The sequence below is a fragment of the Harpia harpyja genome, chromosome 14 (assembly GCF_026419915.1).
Source record: "Harpia harpyja isolate bHarHar1 chromosome 14, bHarHar1 primary haplotype, whole genome shotgun sequence".
Taxonomy (NCBI): Eukaryota; Metazoa; Chordata; class Aves; order Accipitriformes; family Accipitridae; genus Harpia; species Harpia harpyja.
Window position 1 is genome coordinate 8,291,473 of NC_068953.1, and position 21,889 is coordinate 8,313,361.

The following is a 21,889-nucleotide window of genomic DNA, read 5'->3' on the forward strand; positions in this document are numbered from 1 at the left end:
CTGGGGAACAGCAAAACATCTGGAGAGTGTACAGAGCCCACATGTACACTGGAAACCTAGCAGCAAGAAAGGAGTTTAGCTTGGTATAAAGAGCCTTGTGATACATAACTATCTCATTAGTTTGGTGTTTCCCAATCTCTGGGCATAGTCAGGCACCATAAAGTGGTCCTGAGGCAGGGTACTGTATTTGTTCACAGCACTGGAGCTATTCTTTGGAGTTGGGAGGAAGACTATTTTTGATAATCATGTTCTGTTGTGAAAGGTGGGAATGAAACAGTTCTGCACAAATATATTTGTGGAAGATGTAGAGGACGGGAGGTATTAAAGGCTTCGTAACAAGTTTAACCTGTATCAACTACTATAAGTAACACTGCTAACTAATGTCATTATTTATATGTTTAGACCAGGCATACATTTGCTATGATGTGTGTAGCAAGGAAATCTGAATTGACACCCTCCACAATGTTGCACAGGTTTGTCAGTAACAACAACAGGAATACTTAGCACTGGGTTCTCTTGCAATATCACCTGCTTCCTCAGGTGTGGATCCAGGACTGTGGCATTTCACAGTCCACTTCCTGAATATGCCATTGAAAAGCTAGACTTAAAGTCAAGTATCTTCTTATGAGCAAAATCAAACTGATCAAAAAAGCTGTGAATCTGTCTTTAAGCATTGCTGAGAATTTATGTGGAGAGAGATGTCAGAATAGTATGCTGGTGAGTACAGGCTTTACTATGCAGATCTTAAAAAAACCAAAAAACAAAACCCAAAAGCTCAGGCTTTGTGCCTTTGGCTTGGTTTCACAGTGTCTTAATCTGAGTAGTCCTGTCTGAAATACCCTGAACTGACATTATATGCAGACATCGATGCTGATACACTGTGTTGCATCGGCCCATTTACTTCCAACCTTGCACAAATGCATGCATCATGCAAGGTGCAAAACAGCGAAAAATCAAGGCTTATTGGCCAGATTCTCATCTGAATTACCCACATAGAGATCTGAGCTTCCTTAGGAACCTCCAAAATAGTGGTGCGCATCAAAGATCAGAATCAGGTCTATTTTTATTTATGCTGTAGCACTCTTGGATACTGAAAAATAAAAATGGCAGAAAAAGGAGTAGGAGGAAATGGCCCTTACCTTTCAACCGCAATCTCTTCTGTACAATATGCCAGTCTTGTTAGTAATGAGATGAGTCAAAGAAAGTCAACTTTCCTGTCACTCCCCTCCATGGCAGTTGATTTTTTTAGGAATTACTCAACTTTCCCTCATTTGCTGACCCATGTCATATACCTGTGTTAATATGATACTTCCCTATTTGTATTGCTTCTGAATGTTGCATAGGCAGAAATTACTGGTTTTGCTCAGATGCTTAGTCCTTGTTCTGGCCAGCTTCTCAAAGGCAGCTTTACCAGGTCTTAACAGAACAGCTCAGGGTTTATATGTTGTTTCACTTCTGGTACCCCAGTGACTGACTTGCTCACTCTCTCCACAGGATGTGGGACTGCTGGAGATCCCTGCAGAGCTTGCTGCCCTCCTGCAGTTAGCTGAAGGTAAGAAATCCTCCCTCCTTCCCTCCCTTTCCTGCACTCTTTTACTTTACTGTTTATTTCCTTGTTTTCTAGCAGTTTAAGTACGTGCTTGTTCTACCTGCTGTCGCTCACTTGGGTTACATGTGATTTATTATTACTGCAGTGTAAATATGATAAAGGCAAATGGTGTCATGTATATTGTTTCCCAACACAACAGGGCGGAAAAGTGACTTGGGTCAGTGGGCAGAACACCAGATTAAAATTCAGTATCTTTGTTACATTTTCAGCTCGTCTTTTGAACTGTGCTGATAGAACTGATGATAGTGATGGTGCAAAACTTTGGTCAAAGTTATGTGACAGCAAACTGTTTAATAAACCCAGGTGTCTTGCAGAGCTGGATATCTGGGTTGTTAGAACTGAAACCTATCTTTTTTCTACTCAAAAATTTGTAAGGAAATTGAAGGTGAAGAAGCCAAAACTACAATTTTCGCACTTTCAAAGAAATATTTTGGGGTCTTCATTTAAAATTACTTGTTCAAAAGTAATTACTTCTTTTAAAATAGAAGTAGATAGAAACAATGTAACAGCTTCAGGAACTAACAATATAAAAATTAAGGGAAATGTTTTGCTTGGGATGGAAAGTTTTTTGCTTTGTTTTGTTTTCAAATCACCAAAATACCACTAACTGAAATAATTTCCCAAGTTGTTGACCTGATCTTGAGCATTAAGTTATTTGCAGTTTTGTTTCCTCTGTAATAAGTTGAAATAGGTTGAGACAGAATTTGCCTCTTTATGTTGGTATAGCATCTAACAGAATGACAGCTGTATCTTTGGCCTTCTGTATAGTCCAGTAAAAGATACAATCAGGCAGAAGGATCTTGTGAACTGGAGCAGACTGTCCTCGATTCCCAAATACCTCATACTTCATGGCATACCCCTCTAGGGACTATCAGCTGGTCTAGTGAGCAATGTTACCTAGAGGAGCTCAGGGGACAAACTGCACTGAAACTGCTGAAAATGAAAGCTGATGGGTTGTAAACAGGGAGGAGGAGAGCATCCAGGGACATGGTCTAGAGATAGAGGAATGCACAGAAGCTGTGCTGCATTGAGAAATCTCTTCATTTAGGAAGATGTTTGCTCCTCTATTGTCTGTGACCAATCCCTCACCTGGTGCCTCATCATGAAGACCTCTCATTTACTCGTTGACTGAACAGTTGTCAGCAGTATCTCTGCATAGGCTCAGTGTTTCCTGTCTTGTAAACTCTGCATAACAGAATTGAAACTCCAGGTGCTGACTGCCCTCTGGGTGTTTGTTACCCAGGGATAAGAGTCTGAAAGATCAGAGCTGTAAAAACTGTCTCCTGAAGTTAGGCCTTGTGGTCTCAAGGAAGTGAGGATGTGCCTGCTTGGGGTTTAGGGCAGCAGGGGTGGACTGGGTGCCCCTGGAGCCAGGGGGCTGGTATAGGTGCTCAGGGAAGGTTAGATGCATGTTAGCCATGTGTTGCACTGTGAATCGGATGTGTTCTGGCAGCATTTCCAACTGCTACAACACAAGACCTCTTTCTCTTACAGGTCAGTACCGAGAACAGGCCAACCAGATAACTGAGGCATTGCCTCCAGAAGTCAAGGTCAAACACGACCTTTCCCTCCCACCCAACATCAACAGCTATCCTTTCTCCTCCTTCATTAAGTCACAATTCCAGGTGGGAATCTTTTTATATTTCTTAATTGCTTTCCTACTGGGGAGACACACTAGTTCTAGTAACACCAGGAACAAACTCTATGTTTATGTCCTTTTGTTTCTTTGTAGAAGACATATTTCCCTGCCCCTGGTCAGCCTCTGCAGCACCCCTTAACCCATCTGGATGCTGAATACCACGAGAGTGCGCTTGAGATCAACAAACTGGTAAGAGACATCTTTCTTGACCAGGGCCTTGTTGAAGAATAGGTCAAGAGTTATAATAGATTGCCGTTATACAACAAGATGCTGGTGGTGGTTACTGTTCTTACAATACATGGTGTGTTAGGAGAGCAGAATAAATTGCTCCTTCTAGGCACTGGAGCAGTCTGGCAGAGATCACATGCAGCCCCTTAGCATCACTGTGTTCTTGGTGAGGCATAGACCAGCCATAGACTAATGGGATCAAAGTGAATTGCCTGGTAATGTAGCCTCAGAATTTGGCAGGACATATAGGAATTAGACTGCTAAGCCTTAGTTTCCCAATATTCCAGATTCAGTAGCAATGACAGTATAAGGGAGATCTGTCTTCTCAAGCACTTATTGTTATGTGTTGATCGCAAAAAAGTTTAATCTAACCCAGATCTTTTCCATGATGTGGTTTATAGTAAATATATTGATTGTATCTCAGGCATACAGTTGTGCCAGTACACAATAGGGGACAGTGAACTGTTGTATAAAGGCTGGAAAAAGGCAGGGACTTTGTGATTGAGAAAACTACACCTGGAGCCACACCCTAATTCTGTAGTGTTTGCATAAGGGAATGGTGTTATTTCATCTCTGTGGATGTGAAACATAAATTTCTTCTTAAAAATGGTAATGTTGACTCTCTAAAATAGAATGAAACTTCAGATAATTTCTAAGCAAATCTGGTAATCCTTTTGAGAATTACATGTAATTAAAATAAGCCCATTAGGAAAGGTAATACCTAAACCCAGTCTCTTGTTTTGTCCTAATGATGCCAATTATAGAAGAGCACAAGCTTCAATAAAATCTTGTGAATAGGATTGTGTTTAAGCAGACTACTATTATTTTTCCTGAAGATCAAAGACAATTTTTCTCCATTGCTAATAAAAAAAAAAATAGCTATTTCTTTGGCAAAGGCTGTAATAACTAAACAACCACCATCTCCTGTTTTTCTCAGTGAATCTCTGACATGCTTACTACCATTAACCATTCTAAGAAGCGCTGTTCTCTGAGACAAAAAATAGGCCATCTCTCATAAATGTTCTTTCCAAAGCCATCCATGGCACATTTTAGAAAAATTTTCATCTGATGACATATTGAAGTGTAGAGGCTGAAAGAAATTATTCTGTACCTAAGAGGGAGAAATACAGATTACAAAAGCATCAAAGATGTTGATATGCATAGCCAAGAAGCTAAATCATTGCTTAAGGGAGTTTATTGAGATACCACATCTCATACTGCTTGGTATAATATTAACTACACCAAAGTCTTTTTAACATTCAGTTTTCAGGTGTTAGTATTTCCTCATGTCTGGTGCTCTGAGCTTTTCACAAAGATCAGCTAAGCATCAATTTCCTTTACATATTTTTACAGCTAGGCAGCCTGTGGGCTCAGACACAGTAACAAATAGCCTACAGTAACTTGCTTGTGTATCTGAGCAGAGGCATAACTAAGAAGAGAGTGAAGTCATCCTGACTTTTAGTCAGGGTCCAATCGCTATGAACATTGCTTCCCAAATTCCCCAGAACTTAGATGGTGCACAAAACCTGAGAATAGATCCCGATCTTAGTGTTGGCTACTCTTCTTAGGCTCACAAACACCCTGGTATCTACAACCCAGGCTGTCACCTTACAACACCATTTGGGACAGAGGGTTACAGCTACAGCTCTCCTTTTTTTTTTTTTTTTTTTTCCCCTGGATGCTTCTAGATTTTGCGGTTCATTGGTGACAAGAATCTCCATGGCTGGCAGGAGGTACTTCTGGGCAACTACATTGCTGGGAGAGGTTTGAATAATGTGGCTCTGCGCAATGAAATCTTCAGTCAGGTGGTTGCCCAGACATGGAAAAACCCAGACATGGAGCACAGCCAGCGAGCTTGGGTCCTGATGGCGACTTTGCTGAGCTGCTTTGCCCCTTCACCAGCACTGGAGAAGCCGTTGCTGAAGTAAGGAGGAGAAAAGGCCTAGCTACACTTTCCTTAAGGTTAAAGGAGATGAGCGGTGTGCTAAATGCAGTTGCCTTTTCCTAGATATGTGTCAGATCATGGCACGGAGGGCTACAATGCTGTTTGCCAGCGCAAGATCTTGACAGCAGCACAGCACACTGAGATAGACTCTACGTTCTCTCGGGCCTACCCTCCCACTCAGCTGGAGTGGACTGCAAACCAGAGGAGAGGAAAGATGGTGCTGGATGTTCATACTTTTAATGGTAACTTGTGCTTCTGCCCTTCTGCTATATTCTAGTCCCTAAGGACTTTTCCAGTGTAGAAATCAGCATTCAGAAAGTACTTCCCTCAGCTTAGTAAAGAGGAATCAGAACACTGATTTCTTCTGGCTGGTACAGCCATGGGGGATACAAGCATCTGAGTCTAAACCCAAACCTCCTAAAGTCTGGGCCTGATGAGACCTGCTACTCTGGCTGAGGGATGAGATTCTTCTGGTTTTGGGCCCATCTCAACAGAGGGCTGTTCTGGCTGTGCATATCTATGGGTCTGGTTTTCCTGTTATCCATTACTGCACAGCCCATGAAGCAGCAACTGCTGCCTTTGTTACAGGGACTTTCTGCCTGCCTTCATTCTCAAATATTGGCTTATGCTGCCTCTTGAGTGATCAGAAGCTCTGTGAATTGAATGCAGAACATCCCTACTTTGGCTCCTTGGTGAGCGGAGTGGTGGCCCAAGTGAAGCAGGACACTGCAAGGGTTTTCAGCTGTCGGGTTGGAAATGCCAACCTATGCCACCAAACAGTTATTTTGGATGTGAATGTGTTCATGTGGAGCCCTCCATGTGCTTTCAGTCCTCTGTGGCCCCCACTCAGGAGTGTGTGAGACTTTGCAGCTGGGCTCTGCCTGTGTCCTGCGGAGCTTAGGTGTTGCTTTGGGTCCTGCTGGGGAGGCTGTGTGTACTGACTTTCTTTTCTGTGCTAGAGGAGAAGTTCTCAGCTGAGGTGGAGTCTTGGATGACTGGGGAGCAGTATGCAGGCTGGCTCCTGAGTGCAAGGTACTGCCAGAGGATGGGAGAAGAGCTGGGGGTGAGAAAGAGGCTGTCACTAGTTCTGAGGTTCAGACTGGTCGAGGCTGCAGGCTAGAATTTATATGGTCAGATGCGGAATAGGACTCCTTACTCACACCAGCTTGTGCTCTCTTCTTCACCCTTCCATGTGCATGAACTGCAGGCCTCTTTAGGAACAGAGGAATCACTGCCGTGATCTGTCAGAGCAGTTTCAGAGGAAAGATTAAAAAAAAATGGACAAATCTTGAGTGATTCTAGTTTTTCCCTGACCCTGGGCGCTTAATAGTTCTTCACACCCTAAATCTTAAGGACTTAAGCCATGATAGACAAGGCAAGAAGAAACTGAATGCAATGTTTTCCTTTCTCTCCCTTTCACCTGTCTACCTGAACACCTCTTCTCTCCTTCCTCTCCCTGTTACCAGGGGCTGTGATAAGAAGTCTCGAGGGTGGTCTATCTCCATGTTTACTGGCAACACATGGCAGGACCTGCTGGGCTGTGACTTTGTGCTGGACCTCATTGGAGAGATGGAGGAGGCCAGCAACCTCAGCAGCTCCTCTCAGTCCTCAGCTGAGTACCCCATCACTCCTGAAAGGGACAGAAGCTTCCTCCAGAGCTCTGACCTGGATTTGTAAGTCACCTAATCCTCCTGCTCCACCACTTGTGGCCCTGTCACCCAGCGGTTTGTCTTTCTTTCAGCACTCTGTACTGTCCTCATCTCATTTTTCTCTTCAACAGGATCCCTCCTGCTCCAGGCATCCGGGCCCCTACCTTTCCACCACCTAATTTGCCTCCAGAATTCAACAATCTCCATCCAGGTAAGCTCTTGCCCAGAACTGTGGATGGCACTGGGAAGGGCCAGATGGGCCCCAGCCAGGGAATCAGAGCAGAGGGGGAGACAGGTGATTCTTCTTGATGTAAAGCAAAGAAGGGCTCCACTCCAAAACATGACTGTCTAATAGCGACTACAGGCAGGGGAATGTTCCTTACCCGCCTTGTCACCAGACTTCTCTCTGCTTTTAGATCCAAGCTTCAGAGATGACCTGAGGACCCCTGTAGGCTTGGATAACTATGTGGATGATCTCTTCAGCACTGTGCTGCATCAAGGCTCCAGAGTATCAGTAAGTCCTTTGATATTCCCTCCTACTTTCTCTCTGCAGCTCTCCTGTCCCTGTGACTCCCTCAAGCATGCCTCTGCCTATTCACTCTGCCTCTGCTCAGCTCAGATATGCCTTTGGATGGCTCTCCCTCTGTGAAGTCTCTCTCTCTGAGCTCACATAACTGTTTTTTCTTGATGCAGGATATGGAGAACAGGGACATTCTGACTGGACGCATGAAAGGAGGTGGGAAGATTGGACCCACACAGAGAGGAATCTTTCCTTCTACGGGTCTGTAAGGGGATGGGGACAGCTGGGAATACCTGCGGGGCTACATAAGCTTCAGTGAGCATAAGTCAGGGAGTCCCTTAAATGCTAATTATTGCATGGGCTCAGCTGATTCATGATTCATTGGTTTTTAGCGTAGGTCATCAGAAGTTGCACTCCTTACTCCCAGGTTCTGGGAGACAGATGCTTTGGGGAAGGTGCTAGGTAAGGGTATCACCTTTGTTCTGCTTTTAATTTCTCTCTTGAGTTGGTCTTGGGGTCAAGGCAACAGGTAGCTTGCTTCTGATCCAGGCTACCTCTTCCCTAGGCCCATACTTGTAAGTCCTGTATTCACCTGTATTCACCTTGTGCTTTCACAAAATAGTTGCTGCCTTTCTCAGGGGAGGGTTTTAATCTTTCTTATTGCTTCCTTACAGAGTTTCCCATCATCTCTAGCTATTCCTTGGGTTAGTAAGTCTGAACCCTGCAGAGGTTCTGGTTTGTGTGGTTAGTGTCTTTACTTTTCCTCCTTTCTGTGGAGCTAAGACTCAAGTATTTTCAGTAGGGTGGAGTCAAACACCAATATATTAATGGCACTGAGAAATCTACATGTGTAGGAACACACCCAGCTGTTTCAGAAAGGTGGGGAATGTCCTGTTCAGATCATTACTGAGACTGGTACTATTTTTGGCTATTGTAGAGGCATTGTAGGGGCATGACAAGCCCTATTACAGATCACAGGCCTGAGGCCAGTTTGTCACTCATGTGGCTACTTAGATCAGTGAGGAATATGAAGATCTCTCCATGGCATCCCTGGGCCATTCTTACTGGGGAGGACATCATGATTCAGTAGACTTGCGCTGTGTGCTGACACACTCCTAGCTAAGACTGATCTCCATGTCCTTTGCTCTGCTGGCTTTGCCCTCAGTGGGATTTCTCTTTTGTGGCCTCATGTGGGACTTGACTGCTGAGAGCAGGGGAATTCCTTTCTCTCCACAGTTCCTTCACATGGTACACAACGCTACCCAGGCCAGGGCTCATTGTTCATTCACTCTTGCTACCTGCTGCAAAGAGACTGATATGGATGTGGCAGTCCCAGAGATCTTTGCCCATCCCTCAAGAGAAACCCTTCTCTGTAATCATACACAGGCAGGAGTTATTTATATGCTCAGTCATGAAGGATGGTGGTGTCCTAAGCCAGACTGCAGAAGCAGGGTCTGGGTACTGCTATTGTAAAGTCTGGCAGGCCACACATTTCTCTTTGGTTTCCTTTTTCCACCTCAGTTTTGCTGTGTCCTGCTGTGTGTGAAGAGATAAACCATTCACATATCCCTGTTGCTGGTGCATGTGGAGAGAACCAGGGGCACCCAGCCTATGTGATGTGCTCTGTGGGATTGATCAGGGCTTCCTCATCTGCAATTCCCCAAAAGCACTGTGAATATGGTCTTTTGTCTCTAGGCTTCTCTGGAATGACTCAAGCACCAGCTTACCAGCCCATGCCTTCGATGATTGGGATGCCAGCAGCCATGCCTATGATGCCAGTGGCTGGTGGGATTGCACCTATGCCAAGTAATAACACAGTGTTTCAATAACTATACAGGGGAAGAGGATGGAAGGGTGGGTGTCGTAATGGAGCCTGTGCATTTGAATGTCAGACGGGGTGCATAGTCAACAATCAGCTCTGGGCTGATGCTCAGGCACTGTGAGGAATGATTGCCTGTGGGCTTTTGCAGACTTGTGTGTCTTCCACAGCCATGGCTATGCCCCAGCCTGTGGTTCCAGCTGTAGATCCCAATCAGTTAGCAGCACAACAGCAAGCCTTTATCAACCAGCAAGCCATGCTCATGGTGAGTGGAAGGGACTGGCTGGGAGGGGCCCAGGAACTGGGGAAGAGCAATGCACTGGTGTATGTGCCGTGAAGAGGTTTGAAGAGGTTAACCATGCTCCCCTCCTGCCTTAAGCCTGCTCTGTAACACTCTGTGCTGATGTGCTGGGGGTTAGCTATATAAAGTTGGGATTATTTAAGACTGCAAAACTGGGAACCCCCTTTTTGCCTCTTTGTGTACATGGGAACACTGAGGCACTGTAGGTGAGTGAGTAGCAGGGACAACAGCAGGCCCCAAGAAGCCTCAGCTGTAATTACCATATGTTTTTAAGCTGGGATTTGCTACAGATGCAGATCTGCGGTGTTCTGCTCTCAGTACAAAGCCTTGTAAGTGCATGGAGGTCCCAGGCTATCTCACTAGTAGCTGAGTCTTTAGGGTGTTATTAGGAGCTCTGCATACTTGGCTAGGTGGGATCAGACTCCCTGGGCGTGCCTTGTCCATAACACTGGGAAATTTGCAGTGGACTGTGTAGATGTTCTGTGATTACCAGTGAAAGAATGGGACAGCCTGACTGATGACTGTCAGTTTTGTGTAGCCTAGAGCTCATGGACATTGCTATTCCTTCCTCCAGGCCCAGCAGGTGACCCTTCAAGCCATGAGCATTTCCCAGCAGCAGCAACAGCAGCAGCAACAGCAGCGGTGGCAACAGCTTCTTGAGAACTCAAGGCCAACAGTCTCAAGTCAACCACAAGCCCCAGCTCTGGCTCCAGCCTCAGGCCCAGTCCCAGCCACTTCCCCAAAACCCAAGAAGCCTCCCAGCAGCCAGAATGCTGCACCACCACCACAGGCTCCGGAACCGCCAGCTAAGGCAGACGAACCGGTATGACAAACAAAGCGGTGGTGAATTTGGTTTGAATTTCATTATTTGCATTTGCTCTGCTTCCCTTCCAGTGTGGCAGTGGTTTGGCAGACAGGAGAGCAGAGAGCTATCCTTACCTATGATACTGAGACCTTTCAAACTCTACTTGCTGAGTCTCTAAGACACAAGATCAAACCTTGGTGGCATTAGCTCTGTGGATGTTTGGCCACAGTGTTGGCAAATTAATTCCCAGCTGATCTGAATTATTCCACAGGAAAATTCATCACTCTGAGTTCTATATCTTCCAGCAAGCTGTCTTGGGCCTCTAACATACTCCTCCTTCTCTGGACTTGGTTGATGACTCCTTGAGTCAGAGACTGATCTCTAGGGACAATCCCAGATGGGGAGAAATTCTAGATCAGAACTTGGCGAGGGAAAATCACCTCTGAACTTAAGGGCAGTATGGAGGTATCTGCTGGCTAGGACTAACTAACCATGTTGTGAACTGCTTTGCAGGCTCATGACTACACGGAAGACCAGTTCTCCAACAGTGAAGATGATGACTATCCTCGGGAAACCTTCCAGCAGAAGAGAGAATATTTTCAGAAGATAGGTGAGCATCTACCACTTTGGGAATTTCACTCATTATAACACCTTATTCTGCAGCCTCCCTGGCAGAAAAAGGTGTTGTCTCCCTGTCTGGAACACAGCTAATCCCTGCAGGAGCTGCTGGTGCTGTGTGTAGCAGGAGTTTTGGGTGCCTGCTCAGTGCCCTGCAATTCAGATTGTGAGGTGTTGTGTTGCCAGTTTTCTACAAATCTTTGTGCTTGTGACTGCCACACCCTCCTTTGCCTCTAGAAAGCATAGGCTTCTGCTGACTGATGCAAGGGTGGGAACTATGCCATTAGTGCTAGATTTTGGCTGTGGGTTTAACCAGCTCAGGCCCCCCTTTCTATACAGGAGAGCAACAGATCCGAGTGAAGAAAGTGAGGCCTCCTTCCAAAACTTGGACCCCTCCAGCAAATCCCCAGCCAAAGCAGGAGGAAAAGGAAGAGGAGCAGGAGGAGAAGAAAGAAGAGAAGCCTAGCCCTAAAACAGAGGCAGGTAAGATGCTGTGCAGTGGAGACCCAGGTAGGCTGACAAGCAGGAAATTTCCAGGAGCATCAGGCCAGGATATAGCCAGAGAAGGAAAGGATTTGGCTCTTCTGGGAGTCTGCATCTTGTCAGGAGAGGAGAGAGAGAGAAAGGCCTGAGCTTTCGGAATTGGCATCCCAAAGCAAGGCAGTGGAAGGTCATGGCCAGTCAGCTTAGGGGTGAAAGAGAGGGAGCTTCAAATGAGATAAAGGGATTTCTCCTGCATCTTTGCTGGTCTGTTCATTAAAGCTGTCATCCCCAATAGCTCCTGCTTCACCTTTGCCACCTCCTGAGCCAAAGCCAAAAAAGCAGACACGAAAAGCGAAGAAGGAGCCACCTGTAGTGAAGCCTTCAGGCCCCGAGTCGCGGCCTGCACCTAGCCGGGAGATCCGCAACATCATCAAAATGTACCAGAGCAGGCCAGCCCCTGAGCCCCAGCCTATTGAGCCTGTCAGGTGAGAGAGTGGGATCCACCCAGGTGGGGCAGGAAGGAGATGAGTGGGACTATATCCCAGCACTGCCACATGGCTCCATTGTGGCCACAACCCCTCTGCAGCCCCTGTGACTGTGTTCCCCATTTCCTTGCAGAAGAGTGTCCAAGCCATTTATGAAGAAGAACGACCCCAAAAATGAGGCTCTGGCCAAGCTCGGAATGATGAACCTCCCATCTCCCAAATCAGTGAGTTCTTCGCTCTCTGTTCACCTTAAGAGCTCAGCAGAGTATATCCAATCTCCAACAGGTTGGGAGCTACCTGGTAGTGCAGTAGCAGCCAGGTGATTTCTTGTTGGGATACTAGATAGCTGTGAGCTCATAGCATGGCACTGCCCATCCTAGACTGGGTTCCAATCTGTAAAGTCACTTGAGGTCCTGAAGAAAAGGCTCTGGAGCAGCAAGTCCTATTGTGGTATGTTTAAGGCTGATCTGGAAGCAAGGAACTCGTGTTCCCCACATTTGGCACCTAGGTCTTGGCCCGTTAATGTCTTTTTTCCCCTTCCCAACTGGAGGCTTCAATCTCAAATACTTGGTTCTCTGCACTTGGATTTGGTTGATCTTCATCTGTTTGCAGACCATGTGTTGATTTAAAAGTCCTGGTATCCCTGTTCATACAGAACTTGCTTCCAGAGTTGGACTGCTGCCCTAGGGATGATTTATAACAGCAGTGTCAGGACAGAGCACAGTAATGCAGAGAATGACTGGGTCAAATGGTTTTGCTGTGTTGCAGCCATCCCCCCTGCCACAAGAGAAGAGAGCACCTCCACCTCCCAAGCCCAAGCCAGGCTCAGCTTCCAGTTCTATCAAGGAGAAGCAGTTGCCTCTCCTGTCAATCTTCAGCCAGGAGAGTACCCCACCAGGTTCCCCTCCTGCTCCCCCTCCTCCCCCACCATTGTCTTCATCTCTCCTGCCTGGGACCCAAGACTGGCAGGAATCCACAGGGAAGGGTGAGTATTGACTTAACCCAGGTGGGATTTGGTAGTGGGACGCAGGGAGGGTATGGGGTCGGAATCAGCTGAGTGGCCTGGGAGAGTCACAGCACGTGTTCTGTCATCGGCCAGTCAGCCAAAGACTGAGTGGGCTGTGTGAAATCAGAGAGACTGTCATAGTTTCAGTCTGGCCCAGTAATCAGCATGGCACTTCCCAGCTCTAACTCTTCCCTCTCTTCCCAGTGCAGTGCAGGATGTCAGGCACAAATGATGAAGGAGGGGCTGGGTTTCTCCGAAAAATGCAGCTAAAACCAGAAAGGACCTTTGGGCTACAGCTTTATCAAGGTCCAGTCCACAATACATTTTATTGCCTACCTGAAGCATAATTACTTTATCAAAGCTGCAATTCAAGAGATGGACTTTAGACCAGGGAGGAATGGGAAGCCAGGTATTTTACCTTCTAGAGCCTCTGGAAGGTCCTTAGAGACAGACTGAGGAATGAGGGAATGCTTCTTAGAGGGAGAATGAGAGCTTGGGAGACCTTTGACACTGGCCACATAGAGAGCGTCTGGATGCTGCCCACCTAAAAAATGGCATAGCTAATGCTTCTCAGCAGTAGTTTGGAAGTGTTACTCAGTCTTAGGGTTTTGCCTCTGAATATCAGTGGGATCCTGGAGCCATAATTCATTTTATACTTTGCTGCTATTTTGGATACATGTACCAATGTATTTCAAGCTGTTTAAAACTCTCATCAGCATCACATTTTATAACATGCAAGCAACAGTCCGCCAAACACATTACTGAAGGACTCCATCCTGCAGGAGCTTCCCTGGCATAAAAGAATTTGCCTGTTTCACTCCCCCTCTCTTTTAAACAATGTTTCTTTAGGAAGTACTGTGAAAGTAAATCGAAGTAACAGGATTAGCCTGAAAAATCCCTACCTGCTTTTGAATAGGGACATAGAACTGTGCTGAACTATGGGATCTATTACATTTCTTGTTCATGAACTCTGAAGTTTTGAAAGTTGGGAGTGATTAAATGAAGACATTCCTACCTCATAAAGCAATGCCTTTGAATGGTTGCCTTCAAACTGAGCCTGTCTTTAATAGATCTCCTGCAGAGAGAAATCCAGGGCAAGTACTGGGTGCCTTGTACCAGAACCTTGCAGTCTGCAAGCTCAGGGGAGAATTTTTATGCCCATTTGAAACCTTTAGCACCCTTTTTATAATGACTTAAAGTGAAACTTGTGTCTTCACAGGTTAGTATTTTGCCTGGGACACTGTGTGCTCCCTATCTCTGGCGTGTTTCTGTTATGAGCACTGAACTTTGTGGCTAATACAGCAAGTATAAATGCTATCAGAAATGCTGATACTCACGTGATGACTGTTTTTTGCATGTATTCACATTAGCTGATCCCTGACCTTCAAGAGGGTTCCTGACAATAATCTTCAATCAGGCATATAGCACTGTCCCCTTTTTCTTGGTAGGTCTTTGGCAGGTGGGAAGGTGACCCTGTAGTCAGCAAAGCCCATCTTCACTGCTCTTTCTCCTCACACAGACTCTGCTGTAACACTAGCAGAAGATGATGGTATCAAGACCCAGCTGTACAAGCTCACTACCAGTGTCAGCTTTTCCTATGTCAACCCTGCCTGGAAAATCTTTCTGCGCAAAGAGGTACAGTTCATTAGCTGAGGGCTTGCTGTGGGAGGAGGAAACTGGTCCCACATTTGGTTAAAATCATTTTTTGTCATAGGCACCCAGTGTGATGTAAGAGCACAAAGATAGTTCTGGGAGGAGGTAGGGGATCATCTCGTAGGGGATCTGGGTCCTACTCTGCCTTACTGACTCTTGTGTCTCCACCTGTCCTTTCCTTCCTCTGTAAAGCACTGAGAGATCTACAAATAAAGTAAATTTGTTGTTACCTGGTGCTTTCCTGTTAAAATAGTACAAATGTGTTTAAAATCAAATATTCAAGAGTGCACTGAACTGACCAGGGTTCATCCCGTGGTCTCACCACTTTACTTTTGGTCCTTTGCTCCTGGGCCTTCTGTTCACATTCATAGTGTCTCTTCCCTGCCTGTCCTTGGAGATGAACTCACTCCTCTCTGGCAGCAGGGCATATGGATTACAAAACATCCCTGCGGAACGATTTCTGCAACATCTGTAACTTCACTATTGTTTTTATCCTCCTCTTGCAGGTGTTTTACCCCAAAGAAAATTTCAGTCACCCTTATTGTCTGAACTTGCTGTGTGAACAGGTATGAACTGGTGTATGACTCAAGGCCTGTTGTCTCTTTGGGGACAAAACACTCCATAATTACATTGCATAAGTTGCCTTCACTTCTGCATCCCTAACAGTGTTAGTCTCTTCTCCAGATCCATCCAGTCAAGCCCCTGTTTACTCCTCTCTGAAACTCACCCTGTTTAACAGCCTCAGATGTTCCAACACAATCAGATGTGGCCTCTTCAATGGAATTCTCTCTGTTTCCTTCCTCTGCAGATCATGCGTGACACTTTCTCTGATTCCTGCTTTCGGGTCTCCAGGGAGGAGAAGCGCAAGATGAAAGACCTGCTGAGTAATTAACAGCCCCATCATCCCTTCCTCCCTGTGCCCAAGCCAGCTTTTGGTTTGAAATGAGAAACCTTCCTCCAAGCCCTTTCAGGCAGGACTTAGGGCAGAGGAGAAATGTTTGTCACTGCAGCAAGAAAGCACATTTGTGTATGCTGTGTAGTGCAGTGTAGGAATGTTTGTTTATTTCAAATAGCCAGAAAACAGCCCTGAAATTTCTCTGAGCCAGAAACACTTAGTTCTGATATGTTTATTGTGGGGAGAGGAAACTGAGACCTAAGGATGGGATTTTGAGTTGTCTTAAAATTCAACTGTCATCTCTGACAGGAGCTTCATGGAGAGGGGGAGAGAAACTAGTAGTAGACTGGTGTGTGCAAGTAATGTGGTATCCTTTTGCCTCTGCTTGTCATTTGCTGCACTGTAATCATTGAGGGGGACTAGTGGGAATAAGTCCCTGGGCAGAGGGAGACTTGGCCATCTTTGTCTTACTGAGAAAGTATCTGCTTTGTAACCCTGCTAGTGGAGTTCCGGGTTGGCAATGACATCCAGTCCATTCAGGACGATGGGATAAAGAAGAGGATTGTACTGGCTGCTCGGGATAACTGGGCTAACTATTTCTCCCGCCTTTTCCCAGTTCATGTGAGTTTTAACCTTCTCGCCAGACCCTGGGCTTGCTTTAGCTGTGTGGCTCTAGCTCATCCAGGATCTCTTTCTGTCTCCCTGCCTGGCCACACGTCACTCATTCTTCTGTGCCTTCTGTACCTTGCTGTGTTTGACACCTCTGTCAGCCCAGGGCCTCCTTCATGGTACATGTGGTAGCATCTTCTTCCCCTGCTCCATCCTGTCCAGGTGGGATGGAGCCTTTCATGCTCTCTGCTGCACTTTCCTTACAGGGCGAAAATGGAAGTGATGTTCAGATCCTGGGTGTTTCTCACCGGGGCATGCGGCTGCTGAAGGTGGTGAAAGCAGCTGGCTATAAGCCTGAGCACCTGAAGATTCTTTGCAGCTACAGGTGAGCAAAAGGGCACTGGTTGCTGCAGGATGATAATTTATCACTTGCAGGATGTTTTCAGAGTGTTAGGAGGCAAACTGAATGGCTGAGCTGAAAATTCCCTGGTTGTGCTGTGCTCTCTAGGATTGTCCTAGGCCAGTTGTGACTCACTGACCCTCCTTCTAATGAGTCTGGCCTTTCTCTTTCCTTCTCACCTTTTGCTTTGCTTAGAATAAGTGAGTGCTAGGTGTGAGTCAGCTCCATGCATATCATCACAAGGGAGGTCCTCAAAGTGGTAAGGTGAAAGCCATGAGCAGCCTATGGTGCTATTACTGTTGTAATACAGTGCTGGTGAAAGGCCACCCTCTGGAGCATGCTAAGGCCTGTCTCCATTCTCAGTCCTTGGAATGAGGTCCCATCCCCATGATCTGCATCCCTAGCTCTGGCAGAAAGAGTCCAACCATGCTGGCTGTATTCTCAGCTTTGCAGATGTGCTGTCAGTGGAACTGAAGGGCAACAGTGCCCTGGAGTTCTCTCTGAAGACAGAGCAGCTCTTCCTGCACTCTCCAAAGGCTCCGTGCATCAAGGCCATGGTGGAACTCTTCATCCAGGAGCTGAGGCAGGTGAGGGAGCGCTGTAGTGCAGTAGGGAATGAAGGTGGTTTCCCACATGGACCTGAGAGGGGTTCATGGGATGACATGATCTGAGTCCTTCACATCCTGGGGACAAGATTTGACCTTCCCATTGCTTTTTCCCCAGGATACCAACTACGTCGTTGCTCTGCGCAGCTACATTGCAGATGACAAGAGCCTTCTTAGCTTCAAGAAGGGTGACCTCATTGAGTTACTGCCCATGCAAGGCGTGGAGCCAGGTGAGGGAGTTTGTCAAGATTGGCAGGAAAGGTGGGGAATGGATTCAAGGGCCAGCTGGACCCACGGTGCCCAGAAGTTCTACATGCTGCTGTTGAGCAAACCAGAGGAAAGCAGACTCTTAAGGGCTGGCATAGTCAGCCTTCAGCTCTGCCGTTCTCTGACCACAACCCACCTTGTTCCAGCTGCCATAGTTACAGGGGATGTTATCTTAGGATGCAGGAAAGCCTGGTCAGTCTGATGCTGTCCTTTGCCAGTAGAATGCTTCACTGCTCGTTTCTCTTGGTAGCTGCCATGGTTCCTGACTCTCCCGTTTCTGCAGGCTGGCAGTTTGGCTCCACTGGTGGCCGCTGTGGTATTTTCCCCACCAGCCTGGTGCAATTGGCTGCAGCCCCTGATTACCTCAGTACCAGCATGGACAGATGTGGAGGGCTGCGGAAGAGCATGAAAGCTTCCCCAGAGAGCAGGAACACCAGCAGGGAGGTGAGTTGTCCTTTGGGAACTTCTAGGGGATATAGTCAGGATCTGTGGGAGCTGCTAGGGTGGGTCCATGGGCCTGGTAGCGTCTGACCTCCCAGGCTAGAAGGAAGAAGATGACTGCTTAATCCTTGCAGATGGAGACACTCAAATACTATCATAGTGGGAGAGGGAGGCATCACACACAGATCAGGCCTGCCCAGGTCTGGCAGGTGAGGAGAATACACACTGTGGTTCCTCAGCTGACTTTTTAGGGTGGGTTTGCTGCCTGTCCCTGCAGAGTTCTGTTCCCAGCCTGGCATCAGAACGCAACAGCATCATGTTAGTCCCTGCTGGTGATCATTATACCATGATGGACTTCGCCACAGCCTACTTCCGAGAGGCTCAGTCCATGTGAGTAGGCTGTGGTCCTTCCTGAACAGGCATACACAGGATCTGTGTAGCCTGACCTACACCAAGCTGTTTCTGGGGATGTTTCTTGGATTGCATGTTCCCTCTCCTCTGTCTAGGCAGGGACTGAAGGGGATGTCTGCTGAAAAGAAGAGTGCAGCTGACCTGGTCCAGCACACCAAGGTGAGCCCAGTTTCTCCCCATGGCTACAGCCAGAATCCCAGCTCCAGCACCTTGCCTCTAGCTTTGTCCCCACATGGAAAAAAATGCAGAAGGCAAATCTTTGGCTGCAGCCTCTGGAGAAGCATAGGTGCCACCTGTTCTTCAGTGCTGCCTGCAAGATACTGGGAGCTTGTGTCTTTGTGAAGACTGCAGCACAGCTCTGTGTGATCTGCCTCCCCAGCTTACCCTTGTATTCTGGCCCTGCAGGTTCCAATCCAGCAGTCTTTGCTCCGGTACTCTGATAGTGAGCTGAATGAGCTTGCTACAAAGAACTTCAAGAGTAAGTACCTCCCTAGAACACAATACTGCAGAGGCTGGAGCAGGGGTGAGTGGGACGGCCTTAGTGGCCACACATAGGCATCACAGGGCCCAGAGTGGGAAATGAAAACTGTGAAAGGAGGGCCCTTCCTAAGGCATTTCTGCAGTTAATAACCACCTGTGTCCACGCTGAAAGTGTCCAGCAAAATGCACTTTGCCTCGAGTGCAAAGTGTCCAAGAACACACACTGCCTGGGCTGATGCCCCACTGACTACACATGCAAGGCTCGTAATAGCCCATGGAGCAGAAAAGCTTTCAGGACATTTTCTAGTCTACTGCCTGCCCCATGGCAGGATCACCTCTGCTTAGACCTAAATGCTAGCCTTTGCTTTACAGCTCTGATGCAGTTCATGGGAGATCAATCAAAACTTAAGGACCAGAATGAGGTTGAATGCATCTATGAAATCCTTCAGGTTTGTGAACTTCCCCTGGGCAAGGCGCTGAAGCACCAATGGGAATGAAGGGCCAAGACCTTGCTGGGAAGGGAGAGAGCAGGGAGAGCCATAATGCAACCTCCTGCATGAGAAAGGGAGCTGAAGCAGAAAGGCTGATTAAAATCATGGGGGGGAGGGGTTGCATGTAAATGCTTTCCCTGGATATCACGGTCTGGATGGGAGCATAACCTGCCTCTCCTTCTTTGGGCCTAGATAGCACTAGAGACCAGAGGCTGCAAAGCCCAAGCTTTAAGCCAAATTGGCAGACCTCTGGATCTGGGAGAGGAAGGGCACAGAGATGACCAGGGGCCTCTCTGATTCTCTTGTCCCCTCTTTGATGCTGTCTTCTCCCCTCTGAATGCAGCTGTGCAAGGAGAAGGAGAGTTTGCATGATGAGGTCTACTGCCAGGTCATCAAACAAGTCACCCACAACCCTAACCAGTGAGTACCAGCACTGTCAGCTCCTGTGTGTGCACAGCTGGAGGGGAACCATCTACCTCACTGCATGGACACTAGGGCCAGGAGAGAGGCTGCCCCCTAATGATGCCCCCCTAATGTCCCCAGCTGCCCAGATGCTGGGGCTTTTGCTGAGCACTCAGGAAATTTAGCCAGTCACTGGGTTTGGCATTTTCACTTCAATGGATGTTTGTTCTTGTATCTCTGGCTGCTGATATATCTGGGCACTGTGGTAAACATACCTGGCAGCTCCTGGTAGTGGTGCTGCTCAGAGCCCTGATTTCCTCATCACAGCCCTGGAGAATTCATACAACAGTTAGAGAGTGGCTTGACCCCACACTGCCCTGCAATATGTCAGCAGTGGCATCAGAGTGGCCTTGACTGTTCCCTTGCTTTGTTTGCTGTTAGAATAACTGAATCAATTCCTTCCTCAGCATAAGAAATGTCTGACTAAGGGCCGCCATCTCATTTTCTGCCACCTGACATAGGTGTTCAGAAGGGCAGAGGCTCATTTTGAGCTGCTTGGAGCAGGTATTGTCTTGTTCCAAGGTGCCCACAGATCTTTCTGTTCCGCAGGGAGAGCGTGCTGCGTGGTTGGTTGCTCCTAAACCTGCTAACTGGGTATTTCCTCCCTTCTAACATCCTGATGCCCTATGCCACCAAGTTTCTGCAGCTAGCCAGCAGTGACCCATCTAGCACCCATCATGGTATGACTGTTTCTGTGTCCTGTACAATAAAAGTCTGCCCCCTCGTTACTAAGGCCCAGTGGTCAAGGAAAGAAGACAGGATCCAGGTGGGGACATGGTCCAATGGGAAAATCTCCCTTATCCTGTTAGGCAGGAGAAATGAATGGGGTACTGAGGCAGCGGAGCCTGCGGGCACGAGTCCGCATTTTATCTCTAGTCTTTCTGTTTGCAGAGGTCATTTCCCATTGCATCTTCACCCAGGCAAGGTGGAATTGTGTCTCTAGGCTTAGCTTAGCGCTGTGGCTTAGGCCCAGTTTGAAAGCTACACCCTGGGGGAAAAGGCTGGCAGTGGTCTTCCAGAGTCATCAGCTGTGAGGTATTTGGGTTGGAATCCTGCCAGAGAAGAGGGTTCTAGTTCTCCCATCCTGTCATTCCTCTGTATTCCTACTGCCCTGGATGCTGTCTGGGGCTGGCCCTTCATGATTTGGATGTGTCCTGGCAGAGTGGGAGATGACGTCAAGTCTCTTTGCTCTCCTAGCAGCAGCCCTGGGTTAAATTCAACACAGCCAGGATGACCGAACACCATAGGAAACAATGCTTAGTCCTCTGTTTGGCTCCACACATGAAGCTTTTTCTTCTTCCTGCAGATATAGCCAAGATCTGTCAGAGCAACCTGCGGAAAAATTTCATGTACGGGGGCCGCCGCCACCTTCCTTTCCCTGTGGAGATAGAGGCATTGCTGGTATTGAGGGGCAGAGAAGTGGGGATGCTGGGAAGAGAGGGAGGGCAGAGGCTTGCCAGGAGGTGCCATGTGCAGTGTTACAGGGGCGATTAGTGTTCCAAGAGAGGAAATGAAGCATGTGTCTGTAAGGGGATTGGGAAGTGCAATGCCATGGAGTGGGCAGGGAAGAGGCAGGTACTATGGGCAAGCAGTGGAAGGCAGAGATGAGGAGGAAGAGAGAAAAACAATTGTGGAGCTGATGGGATCCAGCATGTCTTGCTGCCTAAAGACTGTCCTTTGCAGAAGGGGCATGGTGCCCGCCGGCTAGTGATACTGATGCCTGGAGGTGTGGAATACCTCACCAGAATAAAGACATTCACTGTGAGTTTTCTGCTTTGAATTTCTTCATTGAACTGGACTCTGAGCTACACCAGGGAACTCCCTTATCTGTCAAAACCCTGGGCTTGGCCTGTGCTTCCCACAGTGCTGTGAGAGTTTCCCACTCACTTCCTAGGAATCCCTGTAGCAGCATATCTCTGCAGGGCCTGCACAACACTGGGATGCCTCACCCAGCTTGCTTCTTTGAGCAATGGCCAGAGCCATACTGCTGCCCTCCAACAGGCCCAGTATGTCTAATTGCTCTGGGGCTGCTTTGGGCTTGCCTGGCCACAGTATTTATTTGCTTCTT

At 47.4% G+C, this 21,889-nt stretch overlaps 1 protein-coding gene across 1 annotated transcript in view; it reads left to right on the forward strand.

Moving 5' to 3' along the window:
• Positions 1-21,889, forward strand: part of MYO15B (myosin XVB) — a 42,827-nt gene that overhangs the window by 16,184 nt on the left and 4,754 nt on the right. Inside the window, exons 23-56 of the mRNA XM_052808911.1 lie at positions 1,495-1,552; positions 3,104-3,234; positions 3,342-3,437; positions 5,165-5,400; positions 5,485-5,663; positions 6,381-6,453; positions 6,888-7,094; positions 7,202-7,281; positions 7,487-7,584; positions 7,764-7,851; positions 9,286-9,396; positions 9,580-9,674; positions 10,285-10,533; positions 11,029-11,125; positions 11,473-11,616; positions 11,912-12,101; positions 12,235-12,325; positions 12,870-13,086; positions 14,627-14,742; positions 15,267-15,326; positions 15,569-15,644; positions 16,158-16,276; positions 16,531-16,649; positions 17,110-17,251; positions 17,388-17,499; positions 17,820-17,980; positions 18,255-18,367; positions 18,484-18,547; positions 18,794-18,866; positions 19,241-19,317; positions 19,703-19,779; positions 20,371-20,501; positions 21,128-21,222; positions 21,505-21,582. Coding sequence (XP_052664871.1) covers positions 1,495-1,552; positions 3,104-3,234; positions 3,342-3,437; positions 5,165-5,400; positions 5,485-5,663; positions 6,381-6,453; positions 6,888-7,094; positions 7,202-7,281; positions 7,487-7,584; positions 7,764-7,851; positions 9,286-9,396; positions 9,580-9,674; positions 10,285-10,533; positions 11,029-11,125; positions 11,473-11,616; positions 11,912-12,101; positions 12,235-12,325; positions 12,870-13,086; positions 14,627-14,742; positions 15,267-15,326; positions 15,569-15,644; positions 16,158-16,276; positions 16,531-16,649; positions 17,110-17,251; positions 17,388-17,499; positions 17,820-17,980; positions 18,255-18,367; positions 18,484-18,547; positions 18,794-18,866; positions 19,241-19,317; positions 19,703-19,779; positions 20,371-20,501; positions 21,128-21,222; positions 21,505-21,582 — 4,053 coding nt within the window. The remainder of the gene's footprint in view (positions 1-1,494; positions 1,553-3,103; positions 3,235-3,341; positions 3,438-5,164; positions 5,401-5,484; positions 5,664-6,380; positions 6,454-6,887; positions 7,095-7,201; positions 7,282-7,486; positions 7,585-7,763; positions 7,852-9,285; positions 9,397-9,579; positions 9,675-10,284; positions 10,534-11,028; positions 11,126-11,472; positions 11,617-11,911; positions 12,102-12,234; positions 12,326-12,869; positions 13,087-14,626; positions 14,743-15,266; positions 15,327-15,568; positions 15,645-16,157; positions 16,277-16,530; positions 16,650-17,109; positions 17,252-17,387; positions 17,500-17,819; positions 17,981-18,254; positions 18,368-18,483; positions 18,548-18,793; positions 18,867-19,240; positions 19,318-19,702; positions 19,780-20,370; positions 20,502-21,127; positions 21,223-21,504; positions 21,583-21,889) is intronic.